This window comes from Plectropomus leopardus, chromosome 10 (genome assembly GCF_008729295.1).
Source record: "Plectropomus leopardus isolate mb chromosome 10, YSFRI_Pleo_2.0, whole genome shotgun sequence".
NCBI classification, from domain to species: Eukaryota; Metazoa; Chordata; class Actinopteri; order Perciformes; family Serranidae; genus Plectropomus; species Plectropomus leopardus.
In genome coordinates, this window is record NC_056472.1 from 28,935,363 (window position 1) to 28,952,197 (window position 16,835).

The 16,835-nt window shown below is 39.4% G+C and overlaps 1 protein-coding gene across 1 annotated transcript in view; it reads left to right on the top strand.

Annotated features, from left to right (window-relative positions):
- The window catches only part of man1a2 (mannosidase, alpha, class 1A, member 2), a 173,657-nt gene extending 157,539 nt beyond the window's left edge, over positions 1 to 16,118 (top strand). The window contains exons 13-14 of the mRNA XM_042494453.1: positions 9,383 to 9,498; positions 14,161 to 16,118. Of these exons, the coding sequence (XP_042350387.1) occupies positions 9,383 to 9,498; positions 14,161 to 14,296 (252 nt within the window). The 3' untranslated portion in view covers positions 14,297 to 16,118. The remainder of the gene's footprint in view (positions 1 to 9,382; positions 9,499 to 14,160) is intronic.
- Positions 16,119 to 16,835: the final 717 nt, after the last annotated feature.

The window sequence follows — 16,835 nt, forward strand, 5'->3', positions numbered from 1 at the left end:
AAGTGAGCGTAGAGAGTACATTTGTGATTTTTACTTACAGTGGGTGAATGTTGAAAAGTTCAGCTTTGGATGAATTCGCTGTTGATCTAGGAGGCACTTAGAAATATGAGAACATTCACTTTGCTTTGTGGCATTAAGTGATGTATTAAAAGCACAGTCGTAGATGAAATGAAAGAATCTTAACAGCTGGCAGGTTTATGCTCTCACCCGTTAGCGATTGCAGTTGCAGATAAAGTAATTTCATTTGCACCATTAAACTCTGGGCTTTATCATTAGAGAGGAAGTATTCTAAGGTAATATCCCCCTAAGAATGACTTTTTTTAAATATGATTCCGTTGCTTTGCGATCAAGTCAAATGTCACAGCTTCTTTATATTCCTTTATATGCTTTGTGTCCATTGAAAAGTATTGAAGCAGTGATCCAAGTCTGTTTTGCTGCATTTTAAACTGTGATTTAATATTGACTTTTGAGTCAGTAGATGAGTTTGAATCAGAGGGTCAGACTGCAGGTAATTGCAAGTCTTCATGTGTCTCTCTGGAAAAATAAAAAGCTGTTTTCATGCCTTTTCTCCCCCGTGCCCAAGACAGCCAGAGTTGTTTCCAGCTCCATTTGAGCTCAGAAACCAGATTTAGTGCAGGTCTCGTGAAGTGTTATCTTCCAGTTTCTTATCGTGTTTTCAGGTCTGTGTATGTGGAGACTGTAGCAGTGTCATACAGGGTTCATACGGTCATGAAAAACATGGAAAAGCCATGGAATTTGCTGGTAGTAATTTCCAGGCATTCGAAAACTAGACATGCCCAGAAAGTTTTGGAGAAGTCAGACTTTTGTTTCACAAACCTGTATAATAACACATAATGTGCTCAGGGATCACGGATTTTGTTTTTAGATTTTCTGGCTGTGATAAATAGTGTAATTTTTGTGATTTTTAAATAAAACATGCCTTTCAAAATTTAACAAAAAAGAAAAAGTTTCCTAAAATGTTTTCTATAAATACAGACAAAATATTTTAAGAGGAAAGAAGGAACCAACATTTTGAAAAAGAAGAAAAATAAATAAAAAATTTCCAATTTTTTTCCATTTCATTTTTATTTTTTAAAAAAAGGCAAGTAAGTAGTATAAATGGCTGTTTTAGAGAATTATTGGTATTTAAAATTTGCCTCAAAGTCATTAAAAAGTCAAAGAAATTTTTTGGTAAAAGCGTATGAACCCTGGTCAGAAGAGATTCTGACCTCACAGTGGAGCTCGCAGGTGAATGTGCTTCTTTCAGGTGTTATTAGTTATTTATTCTTCCCCTTGTGTTTAAAAATGAAATGCTTTCTGAAAGTAGAACAGAAATAAAAGCACTCTCTCCTTTTCACTCCTCTGCTCCTCTCCTAACAGAGGATTAGAGAGCTTGTCTTCTACACAGCAGCCGATGTGTCTGTCTAAATCTCAACCGGCTTGCTTGTCATCTTTTTTTTCTAACTCTCCTACTCTTTTCATACTCTCCATTTTTCCCTCTTTCTCCTGCCAATCTTCTTGTCACCTATTTTTCCTCCATTTCGAAGCAGTGAAACTACTTCTCTTTGTTTTTCTGAGTGGGAGTAAGTGCGTACGTGCTTGTGCGGAAAGCAAATACATTTGGCAAAGTGTGTTTACGATGCATGATTGTGCCGAGTATGAGTGACACTAAAGAGAGCCGCTGCTGAAGGGCTCAGCTTTGCCTCTGTTGCATTATTTAATTATGCACATACGCATGCATATTAATGAAGGTGACAGAGCCGACGTGTTGTGCTGATCTTATTTAATTTTTAGGTTGCTTTTTTTAAATTAATTTCACTGAGTTTAAGTAAAGTTCACGTTTCAAATTGTAGGAAAAGATTATGTCTGATAGGGTTTGTGTATTTAATCTTGTCTTTATATTATTTGGGTAAGAAAAAAAAAGCAAATTTACTTTCTGCAGATTTGGGATGCTGGAAACTTTTTTTTTGGGGGGGTCATAAATGATGAGGTATTTTCAAATCAGTTTTCAAAAGTTAAATAAAGACAATAAATATCTTATTGTTGATCTTACCATGCATGTAAAAGTTCAAAGTTACCTGCTTAACATAAGTTTTTGCCTTTTTGGTCTTGTTCAGATGATCTGGGTGGAAGCTGATTGCAGGGGAGAGAGAGATCACTGCTTTTGTTAATATGGACATGCATCACATCATCAGCTCAGTTAAAGTCTACAAAATTCAATGATTTCAGTGCATTTTACAGAAAACTAAAAGCACCAAATTAATTCTTTCAGATTCACTGGCATGGTAAAAGAGAGACAAAAAAAATGAATGGGAACTCCTTATCTTTGAAGTCCAAATATGTCCGTAAAGGTCGTCAGATCAAAGGAATCATGACTAATTTTGTCATTTAATGAATCCACGTTGAATAATGTCATGTCAAGTCCATTGCTAACCATGTACTCTAACTTTGAAAAAATATATTAATAATAATAATAATAATAATAATAACTTCAAATAAATATATATATATTTTTTTTAAATGTTGTGTTTAGAAACATTTTATTCAGTCTTTATTGTGAATTTGAATAATAAGGAATAAAAGTTAAGGGAAAATTTGTTCTCTTGTAGAATGGCCGGTTGTACAAGTTGGTGGGCTAAGGCCTGTTAGGCCCACACCTGAAAAAATACATTTGTAAGCATTACATAATTCTGGTTATCCAAATGTTTTAACACTACAAACGTGCAGTCTCCAGTAGGTTAAAACATCATCTTCTAGGAATTTAATAATGCTAAATCCTCCACAAAAATCCCTGGTTCTTCAGTTCAGAAGCAGCTCTAGATACACACCTTCACTGCTGTGTCCCCATTCCATACTGTATTAACTGTACACTGTATGCAGCAGATACTAATCATAATAGTCTACTGTTTTTTCAATTAGTGTAAAAACTTACTTACCTACCATTAACTGACTTTGTTCTAGTAGACTTTTATTTTGTGACTTTTTCAGTTTGCAAACTCAAAACCTGCCAAGAATTAGTATTTAGAATGGATTTGGGCCATCTCAGATTCTTAGCTTACTGCATGATCTCTGATAAAAATGATCTCTAAAAATCGTTCTTTTCTGTATTGGTTTGTCTTTTCATGTTTCTTTCTCGTTTCTTTCACAGACACACAGACACACACACACACACAGAGAATTTTCTCACACAACACCTGAGGCTCTCTCTATGTTCACACGAAGCTTGACGTCCTCCTCTCTTCTTCTGTTGTTCTCTTTATCCCCCACACACGCACGCACACATGCGCACACACACACACACACACACACACACACACACACACACACACACACACACAGGCACACACACACTCACACACACACACACTCACCATGCACCCCAGCTGCATCAATCTGCTGCACTGAACCTGCCTCTGTTTGTCACGCTTCCTCTTCTCACAGCAGCCATTATCACTGGCTCGCTTTCACTACTCTGTGTGTGTGTGTGTGTGTGTGTGTGTGTGTGTGTGTGTGTGTGTGTGTGTGCGTGCGTGTGTGTGTGTGTGTGAGAGTGTGTGAGAGAGAGAGAGAGATTTTGGTTTTTTGTATGTGCCACACATAGACCATGCGTCAGTTGTTTTTTGTTTGTGTGTGCAGTTTGTGTGTTTGAGTGTGTGTAGGTGAAGCCCAGCTGCTGTAATGTGACATGTGTCCTCCTCACTTAGCAGCTGCAGACACGCTGCTCCTCCTCCTCCTCCTCCTCCTCCTCCTCCTCCTCCTCCTCCTTCTCCTACAGGTAGACTTTTTATCGGATAATTTATTTAGAACAGATGGTCGTTGTGTGTGTGTTCGTGTGTGTTCGTGTGTGTGTGTGTGTGTGTGTGTGTGTGTGTGTGTGTGTGTGTGTGTGTTCTACATTTATGGGTACAGTTTTACTGGGAAAATACTGTAACCCAATAGGGTTATTTGAAGTTCCCACGCTGTATGAAATAATGGATGTTGCTACGGTGACATCACCCATTGGTTGGTTGGTTGACTTCTGTTCTGAAGCCTTGATTTCAGCATTTCGGCAGTTGCCATCTTGCTTTTTTGGGGCCAGTAGTGGCCATATTTGGACAAGAGTATGGAGCAGTGGAGGAGTCAGTAGTGCAGCATTCCCACCTTGAACAGGCGATGTAAAATGGGCTACAGACTGTGATGATGTCTCGTAGACAGCCTGTCAGTCAAAGCGGCGGTGACCTTAATTACACACAATTATAGAATATAAATAGGTGAGTTATATCAGATCTCACCATACAGTTGTCATGAAATTGGCAATCAGCTGAAGCGATCAAAACAATTTTCTCTACCAAGCTGCAAAATGTTTATTTCTTCTGTAAAGATGGGTACTTTGACATGTTGTTTCTGTGTGGATATAAGGCTCATTTATGCTCCTTTACATAAGGAAATAGATCTGTCTATTTATAATGTTGTAAACATCACCGCTCTCCTCCATGCGTCTTTTATTTTAGCACAGATATAGCCAATAGATGGCACGAGAAGATGGGGTGAAAAATTCACAACAACAAACGAGATTACGTTAATAAAATAAAGCCTTTTAACAGAGGTGGAGTTGTAGACAACGGAGGTCTGTGCAGCCGTTATATACATCTCAAAATGAGGACAGAGAATTCTTTACGCTAATTTCACCACATATTTCTATAAACCATTTTTTGTTTTTAATGTAAATCTCTTCATCATGCAGAAAATGTGCTCAAATGAACACAGAACAGACAAAAGTCTCCGTCTGTCTCCAGCTCCATGTGTAACATTGAGCATAATTGTGCCTTTATCTTTTTTTGTCTTTTGAGCCAGCCCCAAGTGGCCATTAGAGGAACTACAGTTTTTTGCACTTTTGCATTGGCATTGTCTTTTAAGCACCCAGACTTAATGAAGGATATACTCGGCTTGATACCGGTGTCTGAGTTTATGTGTGTGTTTATGTGTGTCTGCGTGTGTGTCAGCGTGTGTGTCTGAGTGTGTGTTGTGCAGGCTGTTGCGGGACATTGCAGTGTGGATCCAGAAGGGCAAATACACGTTGCACGCAGCAGCCCATGAATAACAGGCGTTAAGGTCCAAACTCCTTGCGATGGAAATCTGCTGACAGCAAAACGGTCACCCGAGGGCGGGATGGAAGGAGAAGACATTTATGTGTGTGTGTGTGTGTGTGTGTGTGTGTGTGTGTGAGAGAGAGAGAGAGACACTGAAAGACAAGGACAGAGATAATGCTTTCAATTACATGCGTTAATAGTGAAAGTCAATAAGGTATGAGCAGGAGTGTAATGCAGACAGAATTTTTATGGAGGCACCAATTTCACTGTAACAAGTTCTCATCGCAAATCAATAGAGCACACAGGTACAGTAATAGCATAGTGTCAGAGTCACCAGCTGGACGACCGCTGCATTTTAAATGAGGTATTGCTGACTCGTTATTGTGTGTGTGTGTGTGTGTGTGTGTGCAGAAGGAGGAAGCACCTGCTCACAAATTGAACTTGTTCTCTAGTAGAGGTTACATTTTTTTACTCCTCAGAGTCAAAACAGCCCCTTGACACTGAGTCAGTAGGGCATCATCGAGGTGTGCTCTCGGGGGAAAAAGTGCTATTATCTGTGAAGACATTTTCTTGCTTTTTGCTGGCGCACTCATTTGACACTCTTTTGGGGAAAATCCATAAGATTACTATAGTGCAGGGTCTCTAAACTTTTTACTACTTAAAGGAACAGTGTGTAAGATTTGGGTAGATTTTGTCATTTGTAATGTATTTGTTTAAGAAGGAACAATGTTAATCAATGTTAAAACAACATTAATCCACATTTAAATAGATGTAAATACATGGAGTTAGCTGGTGAGCTAGTTTTCATTGGTGGTCTCTTACCTGATGTTAATAGGCATCTAAACATTTTTTTAAGGCATCCTTAAATACTAAAAATATATATATTTTAAATAGGCTTCCTAAAATAATGATATACATAAAAATTAAAGCGGTGAGGTTGCAGATTGCAACAAGCTGAAACTTCTGGTTAGAGTTCACTCAGTGTTCATGGTTCAGGAGGTTTTTTATGGGTAGAAAAAATTATCCACAGAGGTCTCATCCTCTCCAAAACAAAGAGACAAGGTAAAAACTAAACTGGTAAAAACATGTTACAAATCAGTGTTTCCCCAATGCTGTTTGGCACAAACAGACAGGCGTTCACTCAGCGCCTCCTATTTGGGCTCACCTTTTTTCTCTGATAACTTTATGTCCTCACTTTATTTCGGATCCACACATTCAAGAGGTTTTAAGCCGGAGCAGAATTATCCACAGAGGTCTCTTTCTCTCCAAAACAAACAGCTCGTGATTCAAACCAGTGAAAACACTAAATAAAGCAGTCTCAGATTTTAAAAATCGTTGTTTTATGACACTCCTCGTTCCTTGCAGAGGGACTTCTGACTATGTTGGCCGATCTAAAAACACAAATCTATCTAGAGCCAGTGTTTGGTTTGTCCATTAGATGAATACTCACTACCTATGTAGATATAAACAGCTCATTTTAAGGTAACAAAAACACATCAATTCTGATTTTCAGGTGCTTATACACTAACAAAACATTTATTTTTTTTATTTATTTTTTCATTTCTGCCATTATATTCCCCAGAATCCTGTTCACTGGACCTTTAAGGCCCACTTCTGACTGAATAAATGATAAATAAAGCGTAACATAACATAAAAAAGGAGAAAAAATAAATATGCCACTGTTGGCTGTTGTGATGACTTCCTGTTGTGTCTGCAGCCCGTCCCTCTTCCTTTGGAAATATTCCCGTTGCTTCCCAGCACATCCCCACCGCTCTATGTTTAGGTGTCACTGGTACTTTGATGGTTTCAGCGCCTCATATGACAGGATTTCCACACATTCACCACACTGTATTTTCAGCTCAGCATCTCTGACTGCAGATATGAATTCAAATTTAATGTATTCAGGGTCATTTTTCCTCACCACACGCTTTGGAGCTTTTCCCGGCTCAGGGTTGCCTCCCACATCACTTTTACATTTCAGAAACTGATCCATTTCATGTCACTGCGTCTGACAGTATCAAAACACATTTGTCTCCACCTGATGATGTGTCCTGGTTGGTGTGGTGACATTTAAATGTAACAAACAGTCATTGAAGTTGTTTATTTTACTTTGACATTTTTATTCATACATCGTTTTTAGTACTTTTAGATTAAAAGAATTAGATTTGTAAATTACCATAAAATTAATTTTGAATTTGATCTGAACAACTGGCAGTACCTCAGTACCTCCACCGCTCGCCAGATGGCACGTTGAAAATCTTGCTATAGTGAATCTGTCTTGTAATCTGAATAGACTGGAGATTGAAATTAGAAATGACTCAATACACTCGGCTTCAGTAGATGCATCAGTCAGTCAAAATATAACTACAGTAAAGTGTGATCTTATAAGCTCCTTCAATTCCTGCATTGTAGTTTAGTATTTTATTTTTTATTTTATTGGCTACTTACATTGTTGGTGCTGCTCTGTAATTGTCCATGTTTCCAGATGGTTCTGATAATCTATGGTGATTTTGGAACGATTCAGCTGTAGTTTTGGGTACAGCTGCTTCCATTGTTTTACAGGTTAAATCCACCACATACTCTGTAAATTTATTGATGTCATGCCGTCAACAGTCTCAGAACGTGCTGCAGACTTGCATGGAGACTGCAGGGCGGCCTCTTCGTTTCCTGTCATTGGGTGCGTGCGTCACAGTTTGTTTACATACCTTGCAAGGTCACTCTTCCAGAACAAGGGCAACAAATTCACTCTGCAGCCGCCTTTGAAAGGCATATAGCAGTGTTTAGAGTCCTCTGCTCTGTCCAAGCGGCAACTTACGGGGCCAAATGTAGCCGAGGCGCCACGATTTCAGTTTCTTAAATGGCCACTTGAGGCTGGCTCCAAAAGGTACAAAAAATGTTTTGGCGACAATAGCTAATTTCCCCATTTGTGACAACTGTACAGGGGTGAATCTCACCTGTTTAAACTTTATTAAGGCTTAAACTTACGCATAATTAACAACGTGGTGGTCGGGATTTCTTCATGTCTGCCTCGAGGTTTGCTAAATCCTCAGAAATTTAAGTCCTCACTATCCGGTTAAATGATTGAATAATATATATATCTTTGATTTCTTTATCAAAATGGAAGTCAGCAGAAATAAAGTAATAATTTTCTAATTTGTGAAAAATGTTGTGAATCAATATCTAAGGCTAGTTTTGGTAGAGTATATGTGCTGTCAGTGCAGAATTTTAGTGCAGAGGTGTTTTCTGGATGCGACAGGTCAGTAACTTGCAGTTGGTCATTGTTGCTTATTCTGGATGTTTTTCGAGTTGCAATGAAGAAAATGAAACCGTTTGAATGGTCCAGGCTCTGCTGTTATCTGACTGTCTGGCTCTCCTCCATTTTTATTGTTTTTGTTGTCGTTGAAACATCGACATCACATCTGTCGCATTTGGGATCGGAGATAAACCCTCAAAAGCCAAAGCGAATGGACAGAGAGGGGATTTACATTACAATTCAAACCACCTACAAAAGTAGCTTAAAATTGTCCTGAAAAGGCTGGACACCATGTGTCTTTGTGTTGGGATTTAAAGACAATCTCATGTCCAAAGAAATCAGATTCAACCTCGCCCTGAATGTAGCTTAAAGCCCATGCATGCACAGATTACATGTTTTCTTTACTGCAGACAGCTGCTAAAAACTCAAAACTGAGAACTGAAGATGTGTTTAGAAAGCAACAGCTCATATTTTCCAATCAACTCTCATTTCATTGGAAATCTGCAGACAAAGTTGCAAAGACAACCTGATTGGGAGATTGTAAGAAGGCTCTGCATCGCTTAGAGGAAACTTTTACTTTGCCATTACGCCGCAGCTCCCTTCAGATCCAACGTTACGTGAAACAAATGAGCGTGTTCCCTCATTATGAAGCCGTTTTGTGTAGAGGAGGGACGAAACAGAAAATGTCAGAATAAAATGTAAATGCAGGGGAGGCGTTTGTGGTAATCTTCTTTTCCTCCCATTTTTCTACAGCTGCTGTTTCCTGTACGGGTCTCCCCAGGACCTGCTCTAATCTGTCACAAGCAAAGGAATTAATTATAGCATGCTTTTGTAAGCTTATTAAAATTGTGCTCTCCATTCCCCCCCCACTCTTTTCTCTTTGCCCTTTTCCTTCTTCTCGTTTTTCTTTCTTCATTTGATCTTTTGTCACTCTGTCGCCTTTTTTCTTTCCGCTTCATTGCTTTTTCTGTCTTCCTTTTTGTATTTCTTGCCATTTCTATTGCACTACTTGCGCATCTTTTTGCCTCCTTCCCTCTTTTCCTTTCCTCGTCTCCTCCAGGCCATCGATAAGTACTGCCGGGTGAGCGGAGGTTTCTCGGGGGTGAAGGACGTCTACTCCTCCAACCCGACCTACGATGACGTGCAGCAGAGCTTCTTCCTCGCCGAGACTCTCAAGTAAGCATTAATAGGTTGATTAATTTGCTCGATCTACGAATCAACAGCACCTTTTATGATTAATTAATGGCATTCATGGTGAATGCTATAATTTGGTGGGCAGGCGGTGGGGTTGGCTGATTGAAAGAACTTGTCAGTGACAAGTGATTGCAACAATTACTCGCTCATATTCTGTGGAATTTTTTTAAATAAATTAGCAGATTTCTTTTTTAAAGATAAAAGCAGCAGCATGTCAGTCACAGACCTCTAGCAGGCATCCTTTCAACATTTTTCTTATTACAGAAAATGAAAAATTAAATCAATTCCAACTTCAAAAGCAAGCCTCAAACACAAAATCTGGTTTAGTTTAATGTCCCAAAAACTGGTATGATTTCAGTCCCTGGCTGATTTCGAGATACAGTGATTACTGTTGGTGCTAGCAAGTACGGTCGAACACTAAACACTTGTTGAGCTGCTACTTTATCAGAAATCAACAGAACAATAGATTTATCTGTTCACAGCATAGACAAACACATTTAAGTTGTTTTAACAAAGAAGTCGATCAATAACTGGCCTTTTTCCATCGTGACATGAGCAACTGCGAACGGATTTGTTGCTGCCCGCCACATGAGCAGTTTTCCACACAGCAGCAGTGCACGGATAAAGGAGCGGGTTATGTAGCTGACGAGTTGGAGGTGTTCAGCTCTTTATTTAACAGTGGCTGCTTCCTCTCTGCAATATTTTAAAATGACCCACTTTTTAAAAAAGGCCAAAAATAAGCATTGTTTTGTAATGTTTCCACTTACCACACTGACAAACACACAATCCACTTCACGCTATGATTTTTGCTTTTTAAATGCTTTTTATAAAGAACAAGCAGCTATAGAAAATGTTTGGCTTTTTTGTAGCGGTGGAGGAAGTATTCAGATCCTTTACTTGAGTAAAAGTACCACCCTGTGAAAATACTCCATCACAAGTAAATGCCTTGTATTGCAAATGTTACTCAAGTAAAAGTCAGTAAGTATAATCTGAAAAATGTACTTAGTATGTATAGTACAGTATGAGAAATAGAAGCGCGCAATGCAGAAAAATCTTTTTTTAAAACACACCCCAAAAAATCAAAATTATAAAAAAAAATACATCCAAAACATAAAAAAACACCCCCAAAAAATATAAATTGTTTAATAAATCATTTTCCACGTACCTGAAGTGCTGTTATTCAGTCCATATAGTTTTGGTGTGAGTTGGCGAGTGTTTGGGACACGGTTGTAGAGATGTCAGCTTTCTCTCCAGTGTAACAAAACTAGATGGCTCTTGGCTTGTGGTGCTCAAAGCGGCAAAAAAAAAACTTTAAAAAACTCTACAGCAATGTCTCTTTCCAGAAATCATGACCTGGTTACTCAAGATAATCCACAGACCTTGTTGGGAGCAGTTTCATGTAGGAACTATTCTCTACTCTTATCTTAATGAAGCAGCACCTATTGGTCAGGTCAAAAACTTAGTGATTTACAGCTAAACAGTACACTGAAATGTTTCTGGAAACATCTGAGGCGAGAAAAAGGCAATGCAACAACAGAATCCTGCTTTATGTTTGATCGGCGCTGTCTAGTTTGAGTTCATGATTGACAGCTGTTACAGACTCCTTAGCTCTTATTGGACGTTTTCATTTAACAGCAGTAAATTCTAGAAAATGCCCATTAGAAGCACAAGGAGAAGGAGGAGGGACATGATTATTTTACAGATTATCTGTCTCATGTACTGTTGTGGGTATGGTAAATATGTAATGGAAATAAGATATTTTACAGTTTAATAATAACCTTTATTTTCAAACATTACACTGAAACAGTAAACTTTATATTCAGATTTTAACAATTATACATTTCTCTAAACATCTTTCTGCATTATGGTCTGTTATAAATCAACTTTTTTTTATACCATGCATATCGGATAACACATAAGGTGATTCTGATATATCTGTGATGGGTCAATACCGGCCGTTAAAATTTGTGGAGCTTTACAAAAGTTACCAAATGCAGATTTAAGAGCACAATTAATGTATATAAAACAAGTATAAAGTTGATTGTGCTAACATCATGTTACCACATCACAGTACAGTGTTATTTAGCTGCACAAGCTGTTGTTTACATACAGTCCCACACACTACAGCAGAAACAGGGGTGATAGAGGAGAAAAGGATCCTGTTGCTTAGTGACATAATGAACACAGATTTGTGAAAACTTTAAATTTATATACATGTAACAGAAGATTTAAAAGACGCATTATAAATCATATTGTCTGACAGTTTATTTTCATTTTCTGTTCATTTCTTCTCATTATGGAGGCAGTCATGTGACCACAAACACTTTTTGTGCAGCACATCAGCTTTACTCTTCTAAGGGTTATAATGAAAGTCAACACACTGGCATCTGTTGTTTCTTCTTTGTCTTAATTGCCACAATATATTTTAAATGCTGATTAATGCAAAGGGCAGCTCTGATGTCTCTGTGGTGCATCATCAGCATCATCACTGAAGGATGAAGAGTCTCTGTCTGCAGACCGTGACTCACTAATGTGGCTCTCTGACTCCCCCTGCTGGCCGCTCAGTGGATTTTTTTCTCCTGCTGACAGATTTAATTCATTGCACACAGTTGTTTCCATCAGTCACACAGTGTGACAGATCAAACATAATCATTTCCAAACCAAACTGGGCTTTATTAGCTGCTGTGCCAGCCCCTCTGTTAGCAGAAAAGCTGTTTATCAGGCCTCCGTTTTTACCTTGGATGTGTCTGAAATTAACACCCACGAAGCGTCAAACAGCAGTAAAATTTGTCTTTGGTGTAAAAGTCGTTAAAGGTCAGCTGCCACGCTGGCTCTCTGAGACGGTGACATTTGAATGTCTCGGTGTTATGCAGCCTTTGGTGTCCATCTCTGCCCTCAATATTTGTCCCCGCTGACTGCGGGCCGATCACATCAAAGCGATACAGCAACAGGCTGCTGATTGGCTGCCAGTCGCACTAAGGTGTAGCATCCAAACATCTGCTGATGTGAAACCTAATCACCTCAGCACTTTGTGTGTGTTTGTCTGACTTCTTTTGACGTTATTTAGATTTTATAAACCAAGTGAGCAGGTTTTAAATCAAAGCTCAAAATTTGAGCTTTACCCAATTTTTTATACACTGGAGTCTGTTCACAAAAAATGCATCAAATGTTTGTTATTTTTTTAATTATTCTAGCTGTATTAATGAATATATGTGGGGGGTTTTTTTCTCGTATTTATGTTCCATGTATAAAAACATTTGATATACCGTGCAAAGCATTTCAAGTTGCAGAAAACATCAAATACCTTTTCTCACAGAAGTGCGGACAGTGAGGGTCCTGTGTGGGCATTACTATTAGATGCAATCACGATGACCGCAGAAACAACACAAAGAAGTTAAACTGTGTTAAGGCGGACTCAAAGGACTCAGAATAACTGTATGTGTGACTAAGATAAACCCCCGAGAGCCATCTTTACACAAAACTGTTGATTTATATAGATTATTGGCTGAAATTCACACTGGACACAAATCTCTGTCTTCTTTGTCACTGGGAAAAACTGTCAGTTTTTTCGTCGTGCACGGACCAACACCTCACAGACGTCTGTAAGTCACCTCCTGTCAGCTCAGTCAAACTAATGAGAATAAAACGTCAGCACAGATGCTCATGTGGAGCAGAGTCTCCTATTTGGACCAAATGGTGATAAACTGGTTTCAGACCTGAAATCTGAACAAGGAAACAAACATTTTAGAATTTAGGTAAACAAAGAACATACTGTAAGGCATTTGCTCAAAAACAACATTCATGTGAATTCCTATATAACTACAAATTTAGGAAAAGAGGTCATTTCAAAATGAAAAAAACATTTTTTTTCTCTTACCTGTAGTGCTATTTATAGTCCTGTTGTGAGCTGCAGTGTTGCAGATATCTGCCTTCTCTCCAATATAAAAGAACAAGATGGCACTCGACTTATGGTGCTCAAATCGCCAAAAAAAAGTACATTTTCAGAAATCATGACCCAGTTACTTCAGAAATCCACAGACAGAGCTCACAGAGCAGTTTCATGTAGGAACTATTTTCTTTCTGCTGAACTACACCAAACAAATCACTGTGCAGAGGGAAGCGTGCATCTACTCACCTACAGTTCAGTCAGGGGTGTCAGCTGAGCTGCTGATACGGTTGGAGGATGTAGTTCGCAACAAAAAAAGTAGTTCCTACATGAAACTGCTCACAGCACGGTCTGTGGATTATCTTGAGTAACCGGGTCGTGATTTCTGGAAAGAAACTTTGTCGTTGAGTTTCACATGTATTTGTTTGGTGCTTTTAGCAAACCGAGTGCCATCTAGTTCCGTTATATATACATGTATATTATACTGGAGGCCGACATCTCTACGGCCGATACACACCAAAACAATCTAGACTGACAAATCACAGCACATTTTTGATTTTGGGGTGAACCGACCCTTTAAGCTGACTTTGTGCTCTGCTTTAACAAACCTGCAGAAATGATTTTTTGTTTTATGCTGCGGTGATTCACTTATTTCTTTTTCTTCACCCTCCTCACCCTCAATCCTTCTCATCCTCACCCCTTTTCCCTCCCTCCGTCAAACACCACCCCCACACATACCACTCACCCACCGCCCTCAGGTATCTGTACCTGTTATTCTCCAGCGACGACCTGATGCCGTTTGAGAGTTGGGTCTTCAACACGGAGGCTCACCCACTTCCTGTCCTCCACCTGGGCAACATCACCCTCCCAGGCAGCGAGCCGGCTCAGCGGTAGACGCACGCTGCCATCTCTCTCCGACACAACACCAGGGGGCGCCACTTGTACGCCTGCCTGCCTGTATGCCCAAAAAAACCCACCCGCCAACACTGGACAAACATACATTCAGCTCTACGGACTCTCACCTGCTTTTGGACTGCAGACATCAACGAGAGGAGACGGAGGGAGAGGACTTTGAGTCTCCCTCTCTTCTTCTATGTTTTACTCTCTGACTCTGTCGATCTCTCTGTCTTCTCTTTGAATCAGAGAGACGGTGGGTGTGCTGCTCAGCCTCACGACTGGCTTGAATTGACTCTGAAGGACTGAACTCCCAAAAAAAGGGAGGCTTGATTTATTTTTTTTTTATCATTATTTTTAGTGTTTATTTGAGATTTGACCAAACTTTCCTCCCATACAAACTCAAGCGGAGGCACTGAGAGTGCATTTCGGGGGTTTCTGTGAAGGATCAGGCAGTCAGTTTGACGCTGTACTGATGGAAGTGTCTTTTTTTTTTTCCCAGGCGGGCCGACTTAAGGACTTTACAGGGTCTGTTGGAGACATGTTTTGGGGGATTTTTTTGTTTGGACAAATCGTTAATGGGGACACAGGGTTGAATCAAAGCCCTTCGCTTCTCCCCGACCCGACCCCTCCCCGTTCCACCTCCTGTTTAACCCTCAGATGAACTTTGACCTGGAACTGTTAGCAGCTCGTCACATCATCAGTGCGAGGGCGGGTTACAGTCCCCACCTCCTCCTCCTCCTCCTCCTCCTCCTCCTCTAATCCTTTTTTTTCAGAAAAGTGGACCATTGTAAGTGGAACAGTAACGACACGGGGACAGCAGCAGGCCTCCCCATCCTCACCACTCGCCACCTCGACATCTTTCCAGTTTCTCTCCCAGTTAGAGACGAACCACAAACCCCAAAACATTCTGCTGCTACACGTTCGGATGCTGCTTTTTCTCTCCACCTTTTTTCAGATCACACACCGTTTCTCTCCAGCTTCTTCTCTCACCTCTTTGTTCTCTTATTTTCCCTTTTTGTTTTGTCCATAAATCATCTTCAGGTCAAACATTTTGAGATCAGACTAGGACCCAACAAAGCTTGTGTGTGAGTGTGTTTGTATGAGTGTGTGGTGGTTTAAGAAACCTGCTGTAAATCATAAATTTGTGCACTTTGTGTGGGAAGGCTATGAAGAAGAGGAACATAGGAGTGTAGCACTGAAAGAGCTGAATAAATGAAGTCTCCCTGCTGAGCTCTCATGACACATTCGCTCTGTTCATCCCCAAATCACCAGTTTGGACCACATCGACTGTAAGTCATACAAACTCACCGTGATGTTAAAGTTCGGTTTTATTTAACACTGTTCGCACAACTCCGCTCTCATTTTCGGCTTTTATCTCACATTTTTCCCCTCTGTGTGTCTGTGTTTTACTGGAATTTAAGTTTAAAAGTATGAAGTTTAATTTCATGATGTCCAAGTTTTGGATAATCTGTCAATCTCAAAACTATTTCAGATAAAAATGCGGAATATTTTCTTTTCAACTTCAGATAAACAGAAAATTCATCATTAAATCACAGCTGCAAACTTTCCCCTTTTTGGTTATTGTTTAGTGATTAATCGTGACTGCAGATTAATTTGACAACATATCAAACAAACATCAAAATCTTTTAATCTGTAGAAAAATTGAGTTCTGGGAAAAGTAAGAAATCCTGAAACAGAGCAAATTTGGGAAATTTATTGAATTTGCTTTTAATTTAAACTGCACATTTTTTTTCCTTTTTTCTCCTCTTTGTAAGAGTTTGTTATTCAGAATAATAAAGTGGCTCCGTATGTTGAGATATCACAAGAGCTCGGCCTCGTTGAGAGAAGTCAGAGTCACCACACACACACACACACACACACACACACACACACACACACACACACCACGCTGTCTGTTCAGCTCGGCTCTGCCTCCAGTTATCGCTCCTGACACAACTCTCTCTGTTACATCCGAAGCAGCGTGAGGGATTTACTGCTCCGCTTCCTCAGATAGGAGATAGTACAGTCTGTTAGGAAATATTATGTTAGCAAACAAACGAAAACATCTCGGCTTTAAGAACAGTCCAGACAGATTTACTGAACGTGGACTGACTCAGAGAGTTTCCGCTTCTCGCTTCATTGTGAACTTCTGTATCTCAGAGTTCTTCCTGCGGCCGATCCTCCACTGAAAGCCTGCGTAGAAGCGTTTTTGACATCCATCACCTGCAAATCTCGCCCAAAAAGATGCTGTTAGTGAAGCCTAATCAGCATTAACAGTTTGTCTAACCCTTTATTACTATTTGAAAATTTGCTTTATGTCTTTCAAAAACATGACGGTAACGAGCAACTAATCAAGAAATGATCCAAAAAATAATACATTTTTAAAAAAGAGTAAAAAGTTCGAAGAAAATTACCTGAAACTTAAAAGAAAATTAAAAAAAACAATGAACAGGGAAGGTAGTTTAAAAAATTGCCAAAATACATATGATAATATTCATATACTCTGTAACAACATCTTAAATACTTATCATAATAC